Raw genomic sequence first — 17548 nt, forward strand, 5'->3', positions numbered from 1 at the left:
CATTTTCACTTTTCCGAAAGAACCATCAAATTATCACACTTATTTACTACAACATAATTCAAACAAAAAAAATCACAAAGAACAACTAAAATATTTACACACTTATTTACTATAACATAATTCAAAGCAACCAAAATACAAATTTAACTTACTACATACAAAAGATTAATTTAACTAAGATTATATCAATGAAATCTAAAATTAATACACATTTTCAGTACAATCCCATATTTACAAAGAAAAACTAGGCAGGTAGGGACAGTTATTACTTGAATCACACAATTAATATAGGTGTCAAGTTTACACCTACTAATGGGTCAGCAAAATTTACATGGCAAAAGCCAGAACACGCGTTCGACTCTCTACCCTTCAATTGCGCTCCCCGCTTTCTATAAATACCAATTTTCTTGACCTTACTCGGCTACTCATTCCTCTTTCCTTCACATCTGAGATATTTAATATCATATCTTATCATTTCATTTGCTCAGGGCAATGGATTCGCAGGATGGAGGGTTTTCACAATATTTGCACAAAGCGGCGTCTTACGTCTCTGATTCTTCCGATCAGGCAACATCAACGCATTCGGAAGGGCACGGAAGGAAACCCTCGTCGGAAGGGCACGGCAAGAAACCCCCGTCGTCTTCAGAAGCCCTTTCCAGCGCCAAATACCTCCTTGACACAGCCGTATCAAAGCTTCACAAAGCAGAGTCCGAATCCGGCGGAGATCATCCGATCGATAAAGCGAAGATCGCCGCTGCCGCTGGTGACGTTTTGGCGGCAGCCAAGCATTACGGGAAGCTGGACGGGAGCAAGAACGGGACATACTTGCAGAAGGCCGAGGATTATTTGCACAAATACGGCGAGGAGAACCGTACCAGTAGCGGAAATTCTGGTGTGCACAATTCGGCGCCTCATACGGCATCACATAATTCGGCGCCTCATGCTGCGTCACACGAGTCGGCACCTCACGCTTCATCACATTCGGGATCTGAGGACGAAGAGAACAAGTATGGCAAGTACTTCAAGCAAGCTGAGAGTCTTTTCAACAAGTTTTAGGCATGTATTATTAGTAAAGCTCTAGGGTTTGGTCGGTACTATTGCAGGTTTAGTCATGCATGCTTCTTTAAAGCTATAGGGTTTAAGTGTATTATTGCAGCTTTAGTTATGTATTCTTGTTGAAGTTCTAGGGTTTTATGTGTATTATTGCAGCTTTAGTAATGGATCTTTATTTTAGCTTTAGAACTTTGTGTATTAAGCAGCTTTCTGAATTTGATTGGCCTTTTTACGAGGGTGGAAGTATTCATAATGCTTACTTCGAGACTATAAACTGTGCCTATCGTAATAACAAGAGCTCTGATCGAGCAATAGAAAATTTAAATGTGTAAAGGTTTGTTAGAAGTATATATTTTGTCATTTAAACAGTCCAGTTTCTAATATTTTGTCTTCATTATGCTATATTTTGAAGACGTATTATGCTACTTGTATGAATGAGGGTTTTTTAAGTTAAGGAAAGAGGGGAGATAAACGAATCACTAAGACCATACTTGAAATCAAGTCAATAAAAGGATAAGACTGGATTATAAAATGATGTGTTGCAACTAGAATAAATTGGGAGAAAGGACCCTCTACTTGAACATACTAACTTTGTGCTTATCAAAATTCATGGTGGAAAATTCAAATCACCCCCAATTTTTTTACAATAGCTTATTTGGTGAGTCTTGCTAAGGTTTCAAATCCATATCATCAATTATGATGTCATATAAGCATGTGTTTTGCTAAGTTGTTCAAAACAATTCAAATAAAAAGTGAGACCATTGGTCTGCAAAAAGGGGACCCATTGATGCAAAGCTGAATTATTATTACATCATTGGTTACTTTCTCAAACAAATGGTACATTTTCATTCAATTTTGGGTAATCATCATTGTTCTAACAATTTTAAAGTAACAAGTATTGGTGTAATGTTGTAAAAAAAAATTGGACATTATTGGACTTTAAGGCAGTAAATAAAGTTAATGTCATGTCCAAATTTACAATGTTCTCAATTTTAACTCTTTCAACAAATTTGTGCACACAAACTAAATGGTTAAGAATGATTTAAGTGCATTTAAAGTTCAGAACTACTTATATGAGTATAAAAAATAACAAATTACTACTTATATGAGTATAAAAAATAACAAATTAAAGTAAAAGGTTATTAATGATTCATCCACTATTGGAGATAAACACATAGTACTCATTTGCATTTTCCCTCAACAAGTGCTTTAGCCAAGAGGGATATTGTGGTTCGAGTGCTTTAGCCAGGATGGATATTGTGGTTCGAGGGCATTGTAAAATGGATAATAAAAATCTTAATTTTAAATTAGTAACTAAAATTGTCCACTAGATTTAGTAATGTTCATATATTATTTATTAAAAATTATAATAAAATTTGTAAATAAAAAGTTTATAATCTATTAAATAAACTATAATACAATTCACAAGTATACAAAAGTCTATTATATATGTTGTTATTCATAAAACAATTTTTTTTTTTTGACACTCCACTTCTCAAGTTTCTATACTTGTGCTGTTTAAGTTTCCTTTATCAATGCAATTCGCTTGCTCCTATAAGTAGGTATTGGTAAACAATTTTAGTTTTCCTTATGCATCTAGAGAGGAGAAATGTCAATACCTCTGCACAGGGTTTCACACAATTGAGTCACCTATGCATTGTTTCTCACAAGGATGTAAAAGATTTCGACCATTCTTAACTATGTAAAATCTATTGAATCAATCGAGCTCCTATTCTAATGAATTCTGACAAAATGGATAAGATGGAGTAGAATTAAATGACGATGCTTGACTATCAATCAACCCCTTAATTGAAACGCAAAACACAAGATTGCACTTCCATTTTTATTTAAAGGGCAGTGCCAACTTGTAACATTACCCCTTGAAATAGGAACAAAGCCCCATACGTCTTCTTATATCCTCCTTGTTTAATCAAATAAAAAAGAAAAGAAAAATGCTCTCAGTCAAGGTAAGCTGCAATTAATGGAAACAAGGCCAAAGCCAGAGCTGTCATTTTGTAGTCCAATATGCGAGAGAAAATTGTTAAGGAGCAGATTGACTGCTATTTGGGATGGCAGATGTGATGTGAGGACCATTTTGTTGTCGGGCCAACGGGCGTACCTAAACATGATGGCGGATAAATGATAGTTGCTGTTGTTGCCAAATTCGAGTCAAAATCTGAAGAAGCAAAGTGTGATTTGACCCTGTTTAAAAAGAGAGATCCCATCCAGTTGAGCAAATAGGGCATGTAAAAAAGATTTGTTTGGTGCCACAAATTGTGCTGCTCAAATGGGAAAATGGTAATTGTGTCGTTAGGTCGTAATTTATGGCATTTTTGCACAAATATTCCTTCAAATTTGGATAAGCATTGGGTGATTCCAAAATTTCTTTTTGCGAATACAACAAAGCCGGATTTAGAAATCCTTCTTGGAAAGTGCATTGTTTCATGTTCTCATGGAGCTCCATGGTGGCAAAAGGAGAAGAAGAAGGTGGTTGCAGAGTTTCCATACAATCATTGGAATGTTGTAGAAGATGTAGCAAAATACTTTTAATTTTTTTTAACAATTTAAAGAGACTATTTCTAAAGATTCATTTTTTCTCCAATTTTTGTGTCAAAAAATTAATATTACCTCTGGGAAAATTGCCAGTAACCAATCAAAAATTAGAAATTAGTGAAAGAAAATTAATTAAAAAATAAAATGAATTTTGAACTTTAGTATGCACTACTTTTGGTTATAAAAATTAATAGCATGAGGAAAATTGGGAACATTAGTAACTAATAACTAATAATAATAATATTTTTCTTGTCATTGCAGTGAAGTGGTTCCCCTTCCTATATAATGTTTTTGAGCTTGTTATGAATGGAAAATAATGTACATAAATTGATAATTAATTTAAAGTAATTCTTATTTCAGATTGAGTAATAATATTATATATTTTGTTCTATATTACTACCTAAGTTTAATTATGTCATTTTTACTTTTTACAGTCAAAAGCATATCATTGAGACAAAGTGAAAGGATTTATTAGTCCCTTAATATGCCTGATAGCTCCCTTAATCAATATTTGCCAAAAATAAATAATGTCATATTCCCAGATTTCTAAGGTTCTATTTTTAATATAATATAGTAATTATGGTTTTCTAATTGGATGGGGGTAATTTTATTGGGTCATAAAAAAAGACAAAGAAAAAATGGAAGTTTTTCTGAAAATTTCAGTGCTACGTGTTTGTGAATCTGGAAAAAAGTCAAGTTTGACTTTGTTTTGTCTTTAGTGCATTTTGGATGGAGATTAGTCTGTCCCAAAAAAAATAGGTTCATTACATCATTAGTTCAACACTGAAGAAAATAGATGTCATGATTTTAAATAGTCCCCAAATAAATTAGCAAAATAACAGATTTATTATATTGCATAATACAAATGCTAGCTAAATAATAATCAGTGAAGAAAATTGAAGTTTTTAGAACTTTCTATGTTTATTTGTTTAAAGTAGGAAACAAGTTGTTCTTATGCATTTGTACAACCATTTAGGATTTTTAGTTGTAAAATGAAAATATCAAACTCCTTTAACTTTTACAGAATATAAAATAATATATTTTATTTGTAATATTAAATTTGACTCTTGAATATATTTTTCAGAATATCTCATATTTAATATATAAAAATAAAAATAGAGACAATTATATATATATAAGAGATCACTAGGAAAAGAAAAAAATCCCATGACATCAAAATGTACAAAAAAAGGAGACTGAGCCCTCACAAGAAGAGTATCATGATATCTACAAAGCATATAACTTTTTCATTTAACATATACTCTAAAAAAATCAGTCACTTGTCTCATTTTCTTCTTATTCCTCAGATAAGGAATTGATATGCATTTGTTCTCTTTTCAGAATAACTTTTGCACCTCAACCATATAACTTTTAACTTTATTACCTTTAAACATATACTCTAAATAAAATCTGATTTTCTTCTTATTCCTCACATAATGGAGGAGATTAGATTAGTTTTGAGTCATATAGTTGTGCTTATATAGATGTTCTTATGAAAAATAATTTACTCAATGATTTAAAGCTATGACTAGCAAAGGAACTTGCATAACGAGGATATTCTAATATGATGTTCAAGTTTACACTTTTATAAGCTTGCTCACCAAACTTGACCTAGATTGTCCTTGGCCCTTTAAGTTGTCCCTAACCTCCAGGTCATCCCTATCTATAGCAAATTGTCAGATCCAAGTTGACTCCCTTATTATTGGCCTTCAAGGTAAGTTTTGTGCTTCATTTTTCATTTCATATCATCTATCTTCATATCTTACATCTGATCAACACATGTGCTTAGTTTTCATGTTTGCTCTTTCATTGCTTGCATTTCAATTGGAAATTTATTAGCACTAGATAAACACATAACCAATCAATTGTTAACAATACAATAAAGGGAAATAACATTCTATAGAAAGGGACTCCTTGAGTATACATGGTGGAAAATAATGTAGACTCAACATTGTCATCCTTACATCCACTTCAGTAGTGTGATCTAATTTGAGCCCTTTAGAAGTTTATGCTTGGCAATCTCTCTTTTTCTTTCCCTAATGTACATCTAAAATAAGGGGTAATGAATTTTTTTTCTTATCTTTTGCATAAAACAAAAGAGAAAAATATGAACCACAAAAATATGTTCATATCATCGGTGTAGATGTGCACAATTGCAGTTGTCTTTGTGTTATATATGGTCCATCTAAGAAGAAAGCTTGGAAGGGAAAAAACTCAAGAGATACTAGCATGTGGCCCAAACCAACCAAATAGAACTAAGATTTGCCTTTCTTGTTACCCTAATGAGAACATAGGGTCATCTGAATAGAGGAGTGAGGGATTTAGATTTCTTGCTTTTGACTGTAATGTAAGTGGAGTGTGTTGTATCTCTATCTATCCATCATTATTGTTTGCATTAGGTATAACATAAACTTTGTGTTCCTCTCCATCAATGTTTTGAATGAGGGTATCAGGGTGGAATAAGATGATCAAAGAGTTGACAAATGGAAAGTTTAGAAAATATGGCTTGATTAAAAGGTCAAATAAAAAAACTGCATTAGACATTACAATGTATGATGGAAGAAAAAGTTAGACAAATAAAAACCAACCAAAGCCTAATTTTTAAATTAAATGAGTATTTGATAATCACTCCATTTTTTTCAACACCTTGGTTTAATAGATAAAACATACGAGAAAAACACGAACCTCAAAATATATGTTCATGTGTCATTTTTTGCACAGCTACAATTGTTAATATTTATATAAACATGGTTCAAATTGTCACATTCTTAATCAATAAGAAGAATGTTCTGCAATGGATCATGTTCATACCAACCATGGATCATGATGATCTAGACTATAATCATGATGTGCCCTACATAAATTGCTCTTAATATTTTACAATGTAGTGCTTTTATAAAATAGTTTTGAAAGAAGCCTAAAATTTTCCTTTCCTCTTTACTACTCTTGTTCTTTGTTGGAAGCTCTTCATGGAGAGATTTTGGACTTTCTTAGCCCTAAATCCCTTATGTGGTACCTAAGCAAGTGAAGAAAGGTTTGAAGTTGAAAGTGTTGAATTATCATTTATAATTTCCCCATTTTCTTCATTTAATCTCACCATATGTGTAATAGGATGCTCATGAATTGTATGATTAGTCTATACCATAGTATTTTAGTATGTGTAGATACAACTTGATTAATAAGTTATTCCAATAGACATAATCTAAACATTCAACTATTAAAGACCTCAAATGAGGTGGAGTATGTTGTGTCCCAATATGTCCATCATTCTTGTTTGCATTAGGCATAATATCAACAATACATTCCTCTCCATCAATGTTTTGAATAAGTGCATCAAGGGTGGAATATGCTTACTAAAGTTATGAACATGGGATATGATAGATGGGGTATGTATGATGGAGGAATAGATTGTGGTAAATGAACATGTCTTGTAGTGGGATATGGGTGTTGACAACACTAACACATGTGGAAGTATTCATGGCACTAGTAGGATGTTATGCAAGCATTACAACAATGATTTGTGACAAAATTTAAATGGGTGATACATTCCTAGGAGGCCCAAGTTTATAATAATGAAAACAGAGATATTCAATCTTAGAAGGAAAGAGTGTAAACATAATATAAAATTTAATTTGTAAGGGTTAATTCATTTCAATATCTACCTTAAATTTGCACTAATATTGTAATGTGGAATAATCTAGTTTAGTTTTATTTCAAAATAAGGTAAGCATAAATAAAATTTTTATTAACTAAATCCAAGTATTTATTTCTTTGCTTAGAATATTACACGTGTCATATATAGACTAGCTGTCTAATAGGTTAATAGTGCTCGACTTGGAGCAGAACTGGAATGGGTGACCTCTTAGGAAGCCTTGATGCTTCACCTTTGTGAGCATCACTTAGATGCAATAAGTGTTAAGTATTCATCATTCTCATGAGAGATGGGTTCTTGTGAACCACTACTTATGAAACATGGGTCAATGAATTTTACTTAAAAACCTACACATTTAAATCTTGATAGGAATATCACAATAATATGTCTCTACACCCAAAACGCTTAAACCCTAGATCTTTACTATGAACAAAATAGAGATGCATTTTTTAGCTCTTTAAAGGATCACAAATTTCTTTGTATATCTTCATTATGTCTCTAATTATAGTTATGGTCTGCACTAGAACTCAATTCAAGTCAATCTTGTTCTTTTTCTAGTCCACCATTCAAAGTCCAAGTAGGTAGAGGGGGTCATAACAAATGAATGGATTCTGAGGGAAGATTCCTAAGATGACGAATTATACAATATTATGAGATTTGTGCTCAAGTGGATAAAATTGGTATGCACAAATTGTGGGAATGATGACACGAGACAAAGAAAGTCATCCAATAAGGTTCAAAAGGCTAGATGCACATTTGGGCCCGGTTTGACACTTGAGTGCATTTAATGGATGGGATTTGCCTGCATGTGGGTGATTAGTCAAAGGAGACTTGTAGTTTAGATGTATGCTTACTAATATCATTATAATCCCCTATATAAAGGTATAGAAACCAACATCTATGTATGAAAGACTAAACTTTTAATTGTACAATTGAGGACTAGCTTTCATACTATGAGATGTGAAATAGGTAGATGGATTCTACCCAAAGATGATTGGAAAGAGAGGACTTGCATTTTGGGGTGGTGGAAATTGAATGAAATTTGAAGTCAATTTGAAGATGACTTAGTATTGGACAATTTGAATGAATGTAGAGATGCCAAGGCTTGTGATATTGCTATTAAGATTAAAGTATGTAATTTTTGAGTTAAACTCATTGACCCATGTTTTATGAGTAGGGGTTTATAGGAATTCATCTCTCACGAGAATGAATAGAACACTTAGCACTCATTATATCTGGGTGATGCTTATAGATGCTAAACATTGGGCCTACTTAGAATGTCACCCATCCTAGTGCTACTACAACTCAAGTTGAATCTTGATAACTATATCACAATTTGACTTCTTTGTGAAACACATTTCTTACTTATCAATTTATGAGCTAAAGGGGCTTTATAATGAATGGAACATTAGGCACAACACTCACAAAAGGTTTTGCAAACGAGGATTTAACCTTGGAGGAAACTCTAGGGTCAAACACACTTGAGTTTAAGTTGTACTATGATGGGTGACCTCTTGGGAAGGCCCAATGCTTCACCTTTATGAGCATGACTTGGATGTAATAAGTGCCAAGTGTTGCATTCATTTCAATGAGAGATGGGCCCTTGAGAACCACTATTCATGAAGCATGAATCAGTGTAACTCTAAAACTACAGAGTTGAATTGTGGAATCGACATTACAATTTGACTTGCCAAACTTCACAAAATAAATATTTCCTAATCAAAATTCATTTTAGAAAAAAATGACCTAAATTAATTTTGAAAACAAATTAATTTTAGCATCTTTTCATCCTCTTAACCACTACAACTTATAGACCTATTTAAGTGCCTCCATCTAGCCTAGGATTTGATAATCATATTGAGTGTTTTTGTAGTTTTAAACCATATATGATAGGTTGAAAATTTATTGGACCATATAGATTTATAGACTATTTTTTAGAAAATTGTAAATATGACACTTAAATTTATTAATATACTATCAAATTTTATTATAGTGAATATTGTATTTTTATGTAATAATATAAATGTATCTTATTTTATAATATGCATGTTATTAAAAAATAAATTTATTTTAAATATTATTTGATTATTTATAATCGACCAAAAAAATATATTATTTGATTATTTATAACATTATATTATAAAGTTAGAATGTTCTAAAACATAATAAAGCTTATCCATTGAACTTAGAATTTGTTTAATTAATTTGATAATTTTATTATGTTACTAATTTCTAATTATTTTTATGCAAATAAAAGTTAATAAGATCTTTTCCAAATAAAATGTATGAACTGGAAATTTATTAATAAAACTTTATAGATCTTTCTATAATTCTTTTTAATTGATAGAAGACAATTGTCCTTATTTTATTATTTTATTAATGTAATTATTTATATGATAGTTTCATTTTTCAGATTCAAAGTGCATTGCTCTGGGGGAAAAATAATTTGAAGAATAAAACCTACTGGAGGAAAAAGAATGAGGAATAAAACCCCTAGTCTAGCCTAGAACATATGCATCTAGTCTAATGATAATAGAAATGCCCTTTCTGTAGAGCATGGTCTTAGAAAAGGCATTCCTTACATATAATTTAGACAAAATAGTGGATACATACATTCCTTCCTTATTAAGGATTAGGTTGTGATAGTACAAAGGTGTTCAATACATTGATTGCATTTTTCCCACAATAGGCTAGACTTATATATTCATATTGTTCCTTGAATTTCTGGGTTTTTTCGGGCTCCTCTTTCTTTATTATTAGATTTGCTTACTTGAGGAGTGATTAACTTGTACATGCCTTCTCCATTTTGGCTAAGATCCCACATTAGAGTATATATTCTTACATGAAAAAGGCCAAATTATGAAGTGACAAATTTGTTAGAGTAAAGCATTGATTTAATTTCATTTATTAAATTTGTTTTATTCCCTTCTTAAGATTTTCCTTTATGCATCTCTATTTAATAATTAATTAGTAATTATTAAATAGCTTTTCCTTTTAGGTTACCCTTTTTTGGGTTTTGATCTCCTTTTATAAGGATTAATCTCTTTTGTATTTGGTTATCTTTTCCATTTTTGAAAATACATTAGCATATTTTTCAGAGCAAAACCCTTTGCCTCCTCTTGTCTTTTTCTTCTATGATAGGTTTTTGCATGCAGGTATTCGAAGGCTTGGTGGATTTGTGTTGATCAAATTCTTCATGGTATCAGAGCACAGGTCACCGGTTCGAGTCCCTCAAGCCCTTTGACCCTTCGTCTGTGTAGGCTTGGATTATCAACATGGTATGTAGTGGGTGCAAATCCCACATGATAAATGGTTGTATCCGGCTCCATTGTGTGGGGAGGTGTTGGCGTAGCGACTATATCCCCAATGAGATCCCTCTCCATCGTCAGTACGTGCTTTTGGTGTGATGGAAAAATCTACATGGGTGTACTTTTTGAAGTACAAGTTTGATGTCTTTGATTCCTTTCGAATCTTTAAGACTTTTTTGGAGAAGCAATCTAGTCTTTCAGTCAGGCGTATCCACACTGACAATGAGGGGGAATATGTGAATCAGTCTTTCAAATATTTTTTCACTGAGCACGGTTTACAACATCAGTTCTCTATTCCCTATACACCTCAGCAGAATGGGGTTGCTGAGAGAAAGAACAGAACATTACGGGAGATGGCCAATTGTATGATACCATCTCGTGGTATGAGTTCTTCATTTTGGGTTGAGGCTATCAATTATGCCAACTATATTCAGAATTGGATGCCTCATAAGGCGTTGCAACACATGAATCCTAAGGAGGCTTAGACTCATGTCAAGCCTGATGTTTCTACTTTTCACATTTTTGGTAGCGAGGCTTGGGCATTTATTCCAGATGCTCAATGGAAAGCCATAGAGAAGAAGAGCCAACCACTCATTTTTGTTGGCTACTATGAGGATGTGAAGGCATATAGGTTGTTTGAACCTAATTCCAAAGATGTCTTGTTTCGGCGAGATGTTCAGTTTGATGAGCGTTATCCTCCTATGGATCCTCATCTGAGGAAGATCTTGAGATTGATCCCCCTTTTCCTCCTCTACCAAATGTTCCGTGAGTGCCCAAGTGGGCTCATGATGTTGTTGATGCAACTGGACCTCTGGCAGGTGATCCTATAGATGTTTGTCGTACTCATTCTCAGACTGCAGGAAGTGGCCTTTTGAGTCATGCTATTTCTGCTGATCCTCAAAAATTTTCAGAGGCGAAAGGACACTCAGAGTGGGATAGGGCTATGGGTGAGGAGTATTCTTCTTTGATGAAGAATCACACATGGGATTTGTATCCTCTTCCGAAAGGAACAAAGTTGGTTTGGTGCCATTGGGTGTACCGTACCAAGTATTCTGCAGATGGTTCTATTGATAGGTACAAGGCACGTCTTGTTGGAAAGGGTTTCACACAGGTTGAGGGTATTGATTACTCTGAGACCTTTGCCCCTATTGCCAAGATGAACTCTATTTGCCTTGTACTCTCTCTAGCAGCTTCACAGGGATGGATAGTTTTTCAGATGGATGTGAAGAGTGCCTTTTTGCATGGAGACCTTCATGAGGAGATTTATATGGAGCATCCTCATGGTTTTGTGTAGGTCTCTTCATTGTATGCCAGCTTCAGAGGTCTTTATATGGTCTCAAATAGGCCCCTCGGGCTTGGTATGAGAAGATGGATTCCTTCTTGCTTGCTTCCCACTTCACATGGTGTCATTTTGACCCTACAATTTACATTCAGCATCATGGGGCTGACTTATTGATACTTGTGCTTTATGTTGATGACCTCATCATCACAGGAAGCTCAGTCTCCATGATACAGGGTGTTCAACAAGCATTGAGTGAGCAGTTTGAGATGACAGATCTTGGCCTTCTACACTATTTTTTGGGCCTACAAGTTGTTCAGTCTTCAGACGGGATAGCCATACTCCAACATAAGTATGCTCATGATATGCTTCAGAGATTCGACATGCTTGATTAAAGCCTACCCCCACACCTTTTCAGTTAGGTGTTGTTTTATCTACCACTTGCTCTACTCCTACAGTGGATTCCACTCTATACAGACAACTTGTGGGTAGTTTGTTGTACTTGACACACACACATCCTAATATTTCCTTTGTGGTTGGACTTGTCTCTCAATTCTCCCATGATCCCCATAAGAGTCATTGGCAAGCATCCAAATGTATCTTGAGGTATATTAGAGGCACAACATGTTATGGCATTCACTACACATTAGGAGATCCTCACATTGTAGATTTCACAGATTCTAATTGGGCTGGTGATACTAATGATCACAAGTCTACTTCTGGTTTTGTATTTTGTCTTGGTTCTGGTCCTATCACATGGTCTTGCAGAAAGCAACATGCTCATGCATTATCATCTACTGAGGTAGAATACAGGCTAGCGGTATTGGCTAGTCAGGAGGTTTTATGGCTTTGATAGTTGATGAAAGAGTTTGGATTTCCTCCTAATAGTCCCACTTTTCTGTGGTGTGACAATTAGAGTGCTATACACATTTCACACAATCCAGTTGAGCATCAATGGACCAAGCACATTGAGCTTCACATCCACTTCATTTGGCATCTCATTCATGATGGTGCCTTGAGCTTGGAGTACATTCCTACTGCTAAGCAGGTTGTTGACATCTTCACTAAACCTTTTGCATCCCCGTGGTATCTTCAGCTGCATTCTATGCTTGGGGTGAAGGAAGTTGTGCTTGGGGGGTCTTAGTGATGAGTCCTTCCTTCCTTCTTTTATTGCTATCTCTTTTTGGAGTAGAGTTTTTCCCACTGGGTTTTCTCTATTTCTTTGTTTTATAGAGATTTTGTTGTGATTGGGTACCTCATCAGGCCTTGTTGCTGGGACCCAAGTTTCCTTTCAGCATTGCATTGTTTGTAGCTACTTTGTTGCTCATCTTAAGGGGGGGTGTTAGAGTAAAGCGTTGATTTAATTTAATTTATTAAATTCACTTTATTCCTTCTTAAGATTTCCCTTTATGCATCCTTTTTGCATCTCTATTTAATAATTAATTAGTAATTATTAAATAGCTTTTCCTTTTAGGTTACCCTTTTTTGGGTTTTGATCTCCTTTTATAAGGATTGATCTCTTTTGTATTTGGTTATCTTTTCCATTTCTGAAAATACATTAGCATATTTTTCAGAGCAAAACCCTTTGCCTCCTCTTGTCTTTTTCTTCTGTGATAGGTTTTTGCATGCAGGTATTCGAAGGCTTTGTGGATTTGTGTTGATCAAATCCTTCAAAATTAAATCCTGTAATTCATGATTTTATTGGAAGTCAGTAGTATGTATTGATAAAGAAAAGCAAGCCATACTTTGGGAAACGAGATAAGATTACTCTATCTTTAGGGTTGTAATTTTGTGATTTTGCTTAGTTAGAGTCCTCTTTATGAGGCATATGAGTCTATGAAGTATTAAGATTAATTCTAAGAGGCAACTAAAATGATTTAGGTTATATCTCATACAACCAGAGAGGATTATGGTACATATGGGAAATCAAGCCCTTTTTCTACTACGCAAGATTGAGAAGTTAATTCTTATTTTTTGTATTTTTATCCATTGTCTTTAGAAAGTTGCTAATTATTTGTTTCATTATGGGATTGTCTCACAGTGATAAAAAATTATGGTTAAACTATCATGTGGCTTCCTAATGGAACTCATAAGCACATTGATGTGAGTAATTAGATTGGGAGTATGTTATTGTTTTCACTTTGATTTTGGAAATGTTAACACCCTTACCCTCACCACACTAACTAAATTTATATGGATATTTTCTATAAACTCCCTCAAGATGTTTGAATATACCAAGCATTGATTTAAGAATGTATTAGAACAAAGTTCTTTTAGAGATAGATGGATACTTATCTAAATAATGTTTAATTACATTCTAATTACTATCTTACTTTCTAATCATTTCTCTGCACAATTTTCAAAATTAGATCGGTTGTAAGACTCTAAATTGCCAATGCTCATTTTTGAAGTTTGGGAAGAAACATAGATGGGATCGGTGCTATCATCTAGGAACATTTGGCACTGCATGATCAATATAACACTAGGTAGAAAATTTGTAATTAAAGCCTCTATACCAAGAACTAAATAAACCATTTAACCTTATATTATTTACAACACTTCTTTTATTGAGTTAAAGAATACAAATTTAAGAGTTAAAAGGATTCAATCATAAATTTGTATGAAGTACATAAAGCCAAAATATGAAACTTTTGATATTTTATAATTAATAGTAAATAAACAAGAATTGTAGGGGTAGTAAATATTGAACATCTAGTAGTAAATATAAGAGAAAATAGAAACCAGATGTTAAAGTGGTAGTAAATATTAATTTGAATATAATTGAATTGTAGGGATTAGTTACCCCTTTAGCATCTAGTTTCTCATTAATAATATTAGCACATTCATTGGTCATTATTACAATTTTTGGCTAGGCTCATTGATTGTTTTGTACTTTCAAAGTACTTACCCATGATATTTTCCCCCATCACTTCTTGCAGTGCCAGAATCCCTATCTTCTCGAATGTATGTTTCTAATGATACCAAAGTTATAGAACCTAAAAAAAATGCTCTATGATCATTTTGCTAATGCTAGACTTAAGAGTCTTTAGTTTATAGAAATTATGACCTAGGATTGAGATGAGTGAACTAAATAAGATGAAAGAAGGGGTAATGAAACAAGAAGAAAAAATATGGAATTGCCAAGGAACTAGAGTCAGAGCTTCCAAATGACCCCTTTATACAAGGATGTATAAACCAGGATTGAGATGAGTGTACTAAATATGATGAAAGAAGGGGTAATGGAGCAAGAAGAAAAAGTAAGGAATTTCCAAGGAAATAGAGTCAAAGCTTCCAAATGACCCTTTTATATATCAAGATTAAAATGATACATAGTACCAAGAGGATGTATCCCTAACTTTATGACATTAAAGTAATAATTAACCAAATCCCTTATGAATAGTAAGGAATATACTAGGGTTAAAAATATGATAACCTTAATGTTGAGATTGTGCTATCCTTATATTTATGATACAAGCTATTGACTATGTAACTTTCCATTGTGTGTATCACCAATGACAACATACTTGTAAGATGCTCCACCAATTAATCTTCATATATTATTTTGATCTAATTGCATGCATGAAAGAATGAAAGAAACAAAGCATTCATAACACTTTGACACAAGATATGGTGACACAAAAACCTTCCAATTAGAAAGTAAAATTGGGGTGGGGATAATACCCACAAGATTTAGTATTATAGTATAAAGTTAACCTGTTAAGGTTTACAATTGATCATTTCTAATGATCTTCCCTATTAGGAGCAATAAGGATTGTGAGGTTCACCTTGTTAAAGGATTTACAAACATACAATGAAGTATACACTCTGTTAGGAGATTTAGCAAAAGACTTTTAAGTCCACCTAGTTAAAGAATTTGATTGATGCACCTATTAGAATGAATAAGTGGTTGATTTTTGATTTGCAACTTTGATTTGTTGAATGAGATTCCTTGTATTGCAATGATCACCTGGTTGTGATAGATAAATCTCTATTGTCCCTTATACTGCTTGTAGCCCTCTTCAATTCACACTCATACACTTCATATTCCTTCTTGACTACACACTTGGATATGATACAATGAGTTACATATATATCAATCTAAATAACTACTTATTGGAGTCAGCTACAATACCAATTTCATCATAATTCACAAAGTCGGCTCAACTTCTATAACTCTGGTTCAGAAGATAAACTTAGTGGATATTTTGATACTTGACAAATACTATCAGCACTTGGTAAACTTTGGTACTTGGTTGAAATTGAAGCTTAGTCCATACTAATCAATTTAAAGTAGCTCAAACTCAGTCAACACTGTGTGACTCGGTGAACACTGTGAAACTTGGTAGCTGCCAAATCACTCAGTTGACACTACATGACTCGGTCAACACTAGTTTCACTTTGTTAACATTGCGAGCTTGGTAGACACTGTAGAATTTGGTTAACACTACAAAGCTTAGTTAAAACTAGAGTCTTCATCACTTCTACTGGATAGCTCAAGAGACACTGCTACACTTGGGCTATACGACAAACTATCTCTGATGCTCGATAGATATTGTGAAGCTCAACATGAACTGCAAACTATCTGTTTAGCTCGGTAGCAACTGAGACACTTGGTTAACACTGTTGGATGAATGATAAGCTTAGTAGAAACTGTAGAGCTTAGTAGCAATTTAAACAACTAAGTGTTGAGTCACTGATAGAAAAATTGAACTTAATGTCAACAATCTCCCCCTTTGGCATTAGTGACAAAAACACATATCAAACCAAAAATCTGAATTCTCAATATTACAAGTCAAAACTTTCTTGATCAACATTCTATGACTTCAACTCAATTTTGACTTCCTACTACTATCTTTGACTCAATTTTGACTTCCTGCTAATGTAGCTTGGTAAAATACTTTTTTTCTTTTGATTTTTCAAAATTGCTTTCGTAAAGATATTTTTTTCTTATTTGTACATTACTATACTACTCCCCCATACATATATCTCTCCTATATACATATATATAGAGTATAGTTTTCTTCTCTATACACATATAAACTTCTCCCCTATATCGACACATCTTCTACCCCTTTTTGATATAAATGTCAAAGGATCTACAAGTTAATACCAAAATGTGACAAGAAATCAGAATGTACCTTCAAAATTAGTACCATAGTCTTGTCCCAATTCTCTTGCAATACCTTACTTGCATGCAAGGCTATCTGTACCTCTACTGATAGTTCCATCATGTGGTCAGCTATGGGGAAGTTATTATTATGGATGCAAGTCTTTACATGTTCAATGTGCTTTTGTAGTGCATCCATGTTTGGAAAAATCATGCCTTGAATTTCTGCAAGTGTGGCCCTAATTCTAGCTTCTTCACTCAATAACTTTGCCTGGAGATTTGTTAGATATCTGATATTTGTGAAGTGTGCAGAACTCTAACTTGGATCAAGTGACAACTGGTGTGCACTTGCCTTCATATCCTCATCTATCTTGGACAATTTATCCTCGATCTCCTTTGTGAAGATAGATGCGTCACTCAACTTGACAAATAAAGAAACAACATTACTGATAGATGTTTCTAGTGTAGCAAGAATGTTAGATAGTTCTAATTGATCTATAGAAATTTAGTGCTACTTCCTCCAACATTTTAGTTTCAAATTTTCTTTCATCTCTCTGTAATAGTTTTTCCTGTCCATTCAATTCTTCATTATACTT

The 17548-nt window shown here is 33.5% G+C and overlaps 1 protein-coding gene across 1 annotated transcript; it reads left to right on the forward strand.

Moving 5' to 3' along the window:
* Positions 1-320: 320 nt before the first annotated feature.
* On the forward strand, positions 321-1242 carry LOC149538455 (uncharacterized). Its single transcript, XM_089799781.1, has one exon. The coding sequence runs from the start codon at positions 493-495 to the stop codon at positions 1054-1056; it is 564 nt and encodes a 187-aa protein (XP_089655907.1). The 5' UTR covers positions 321-492; the 3' UTR covers positions 1057-1242.
* The last annotated feature ends 16306 nt before the right edge of the window (positions 1243-17548 follow it).

This window comes from Cupressus sempervirens, chromosome 9, assembly GCF_028749045.1.
Source record: "Cupressus sempervirens isolate cs-2001-9-10 chromosome 9, ASM2874904v1, whole genome shotgun sequence".
Lineage (NCBI taxonomy): Eukaryota > Viridiplantae > Streptophyta > Pinopsida > Cupressales > Cupressaceae > Cupressus > Cupressus sempervirens.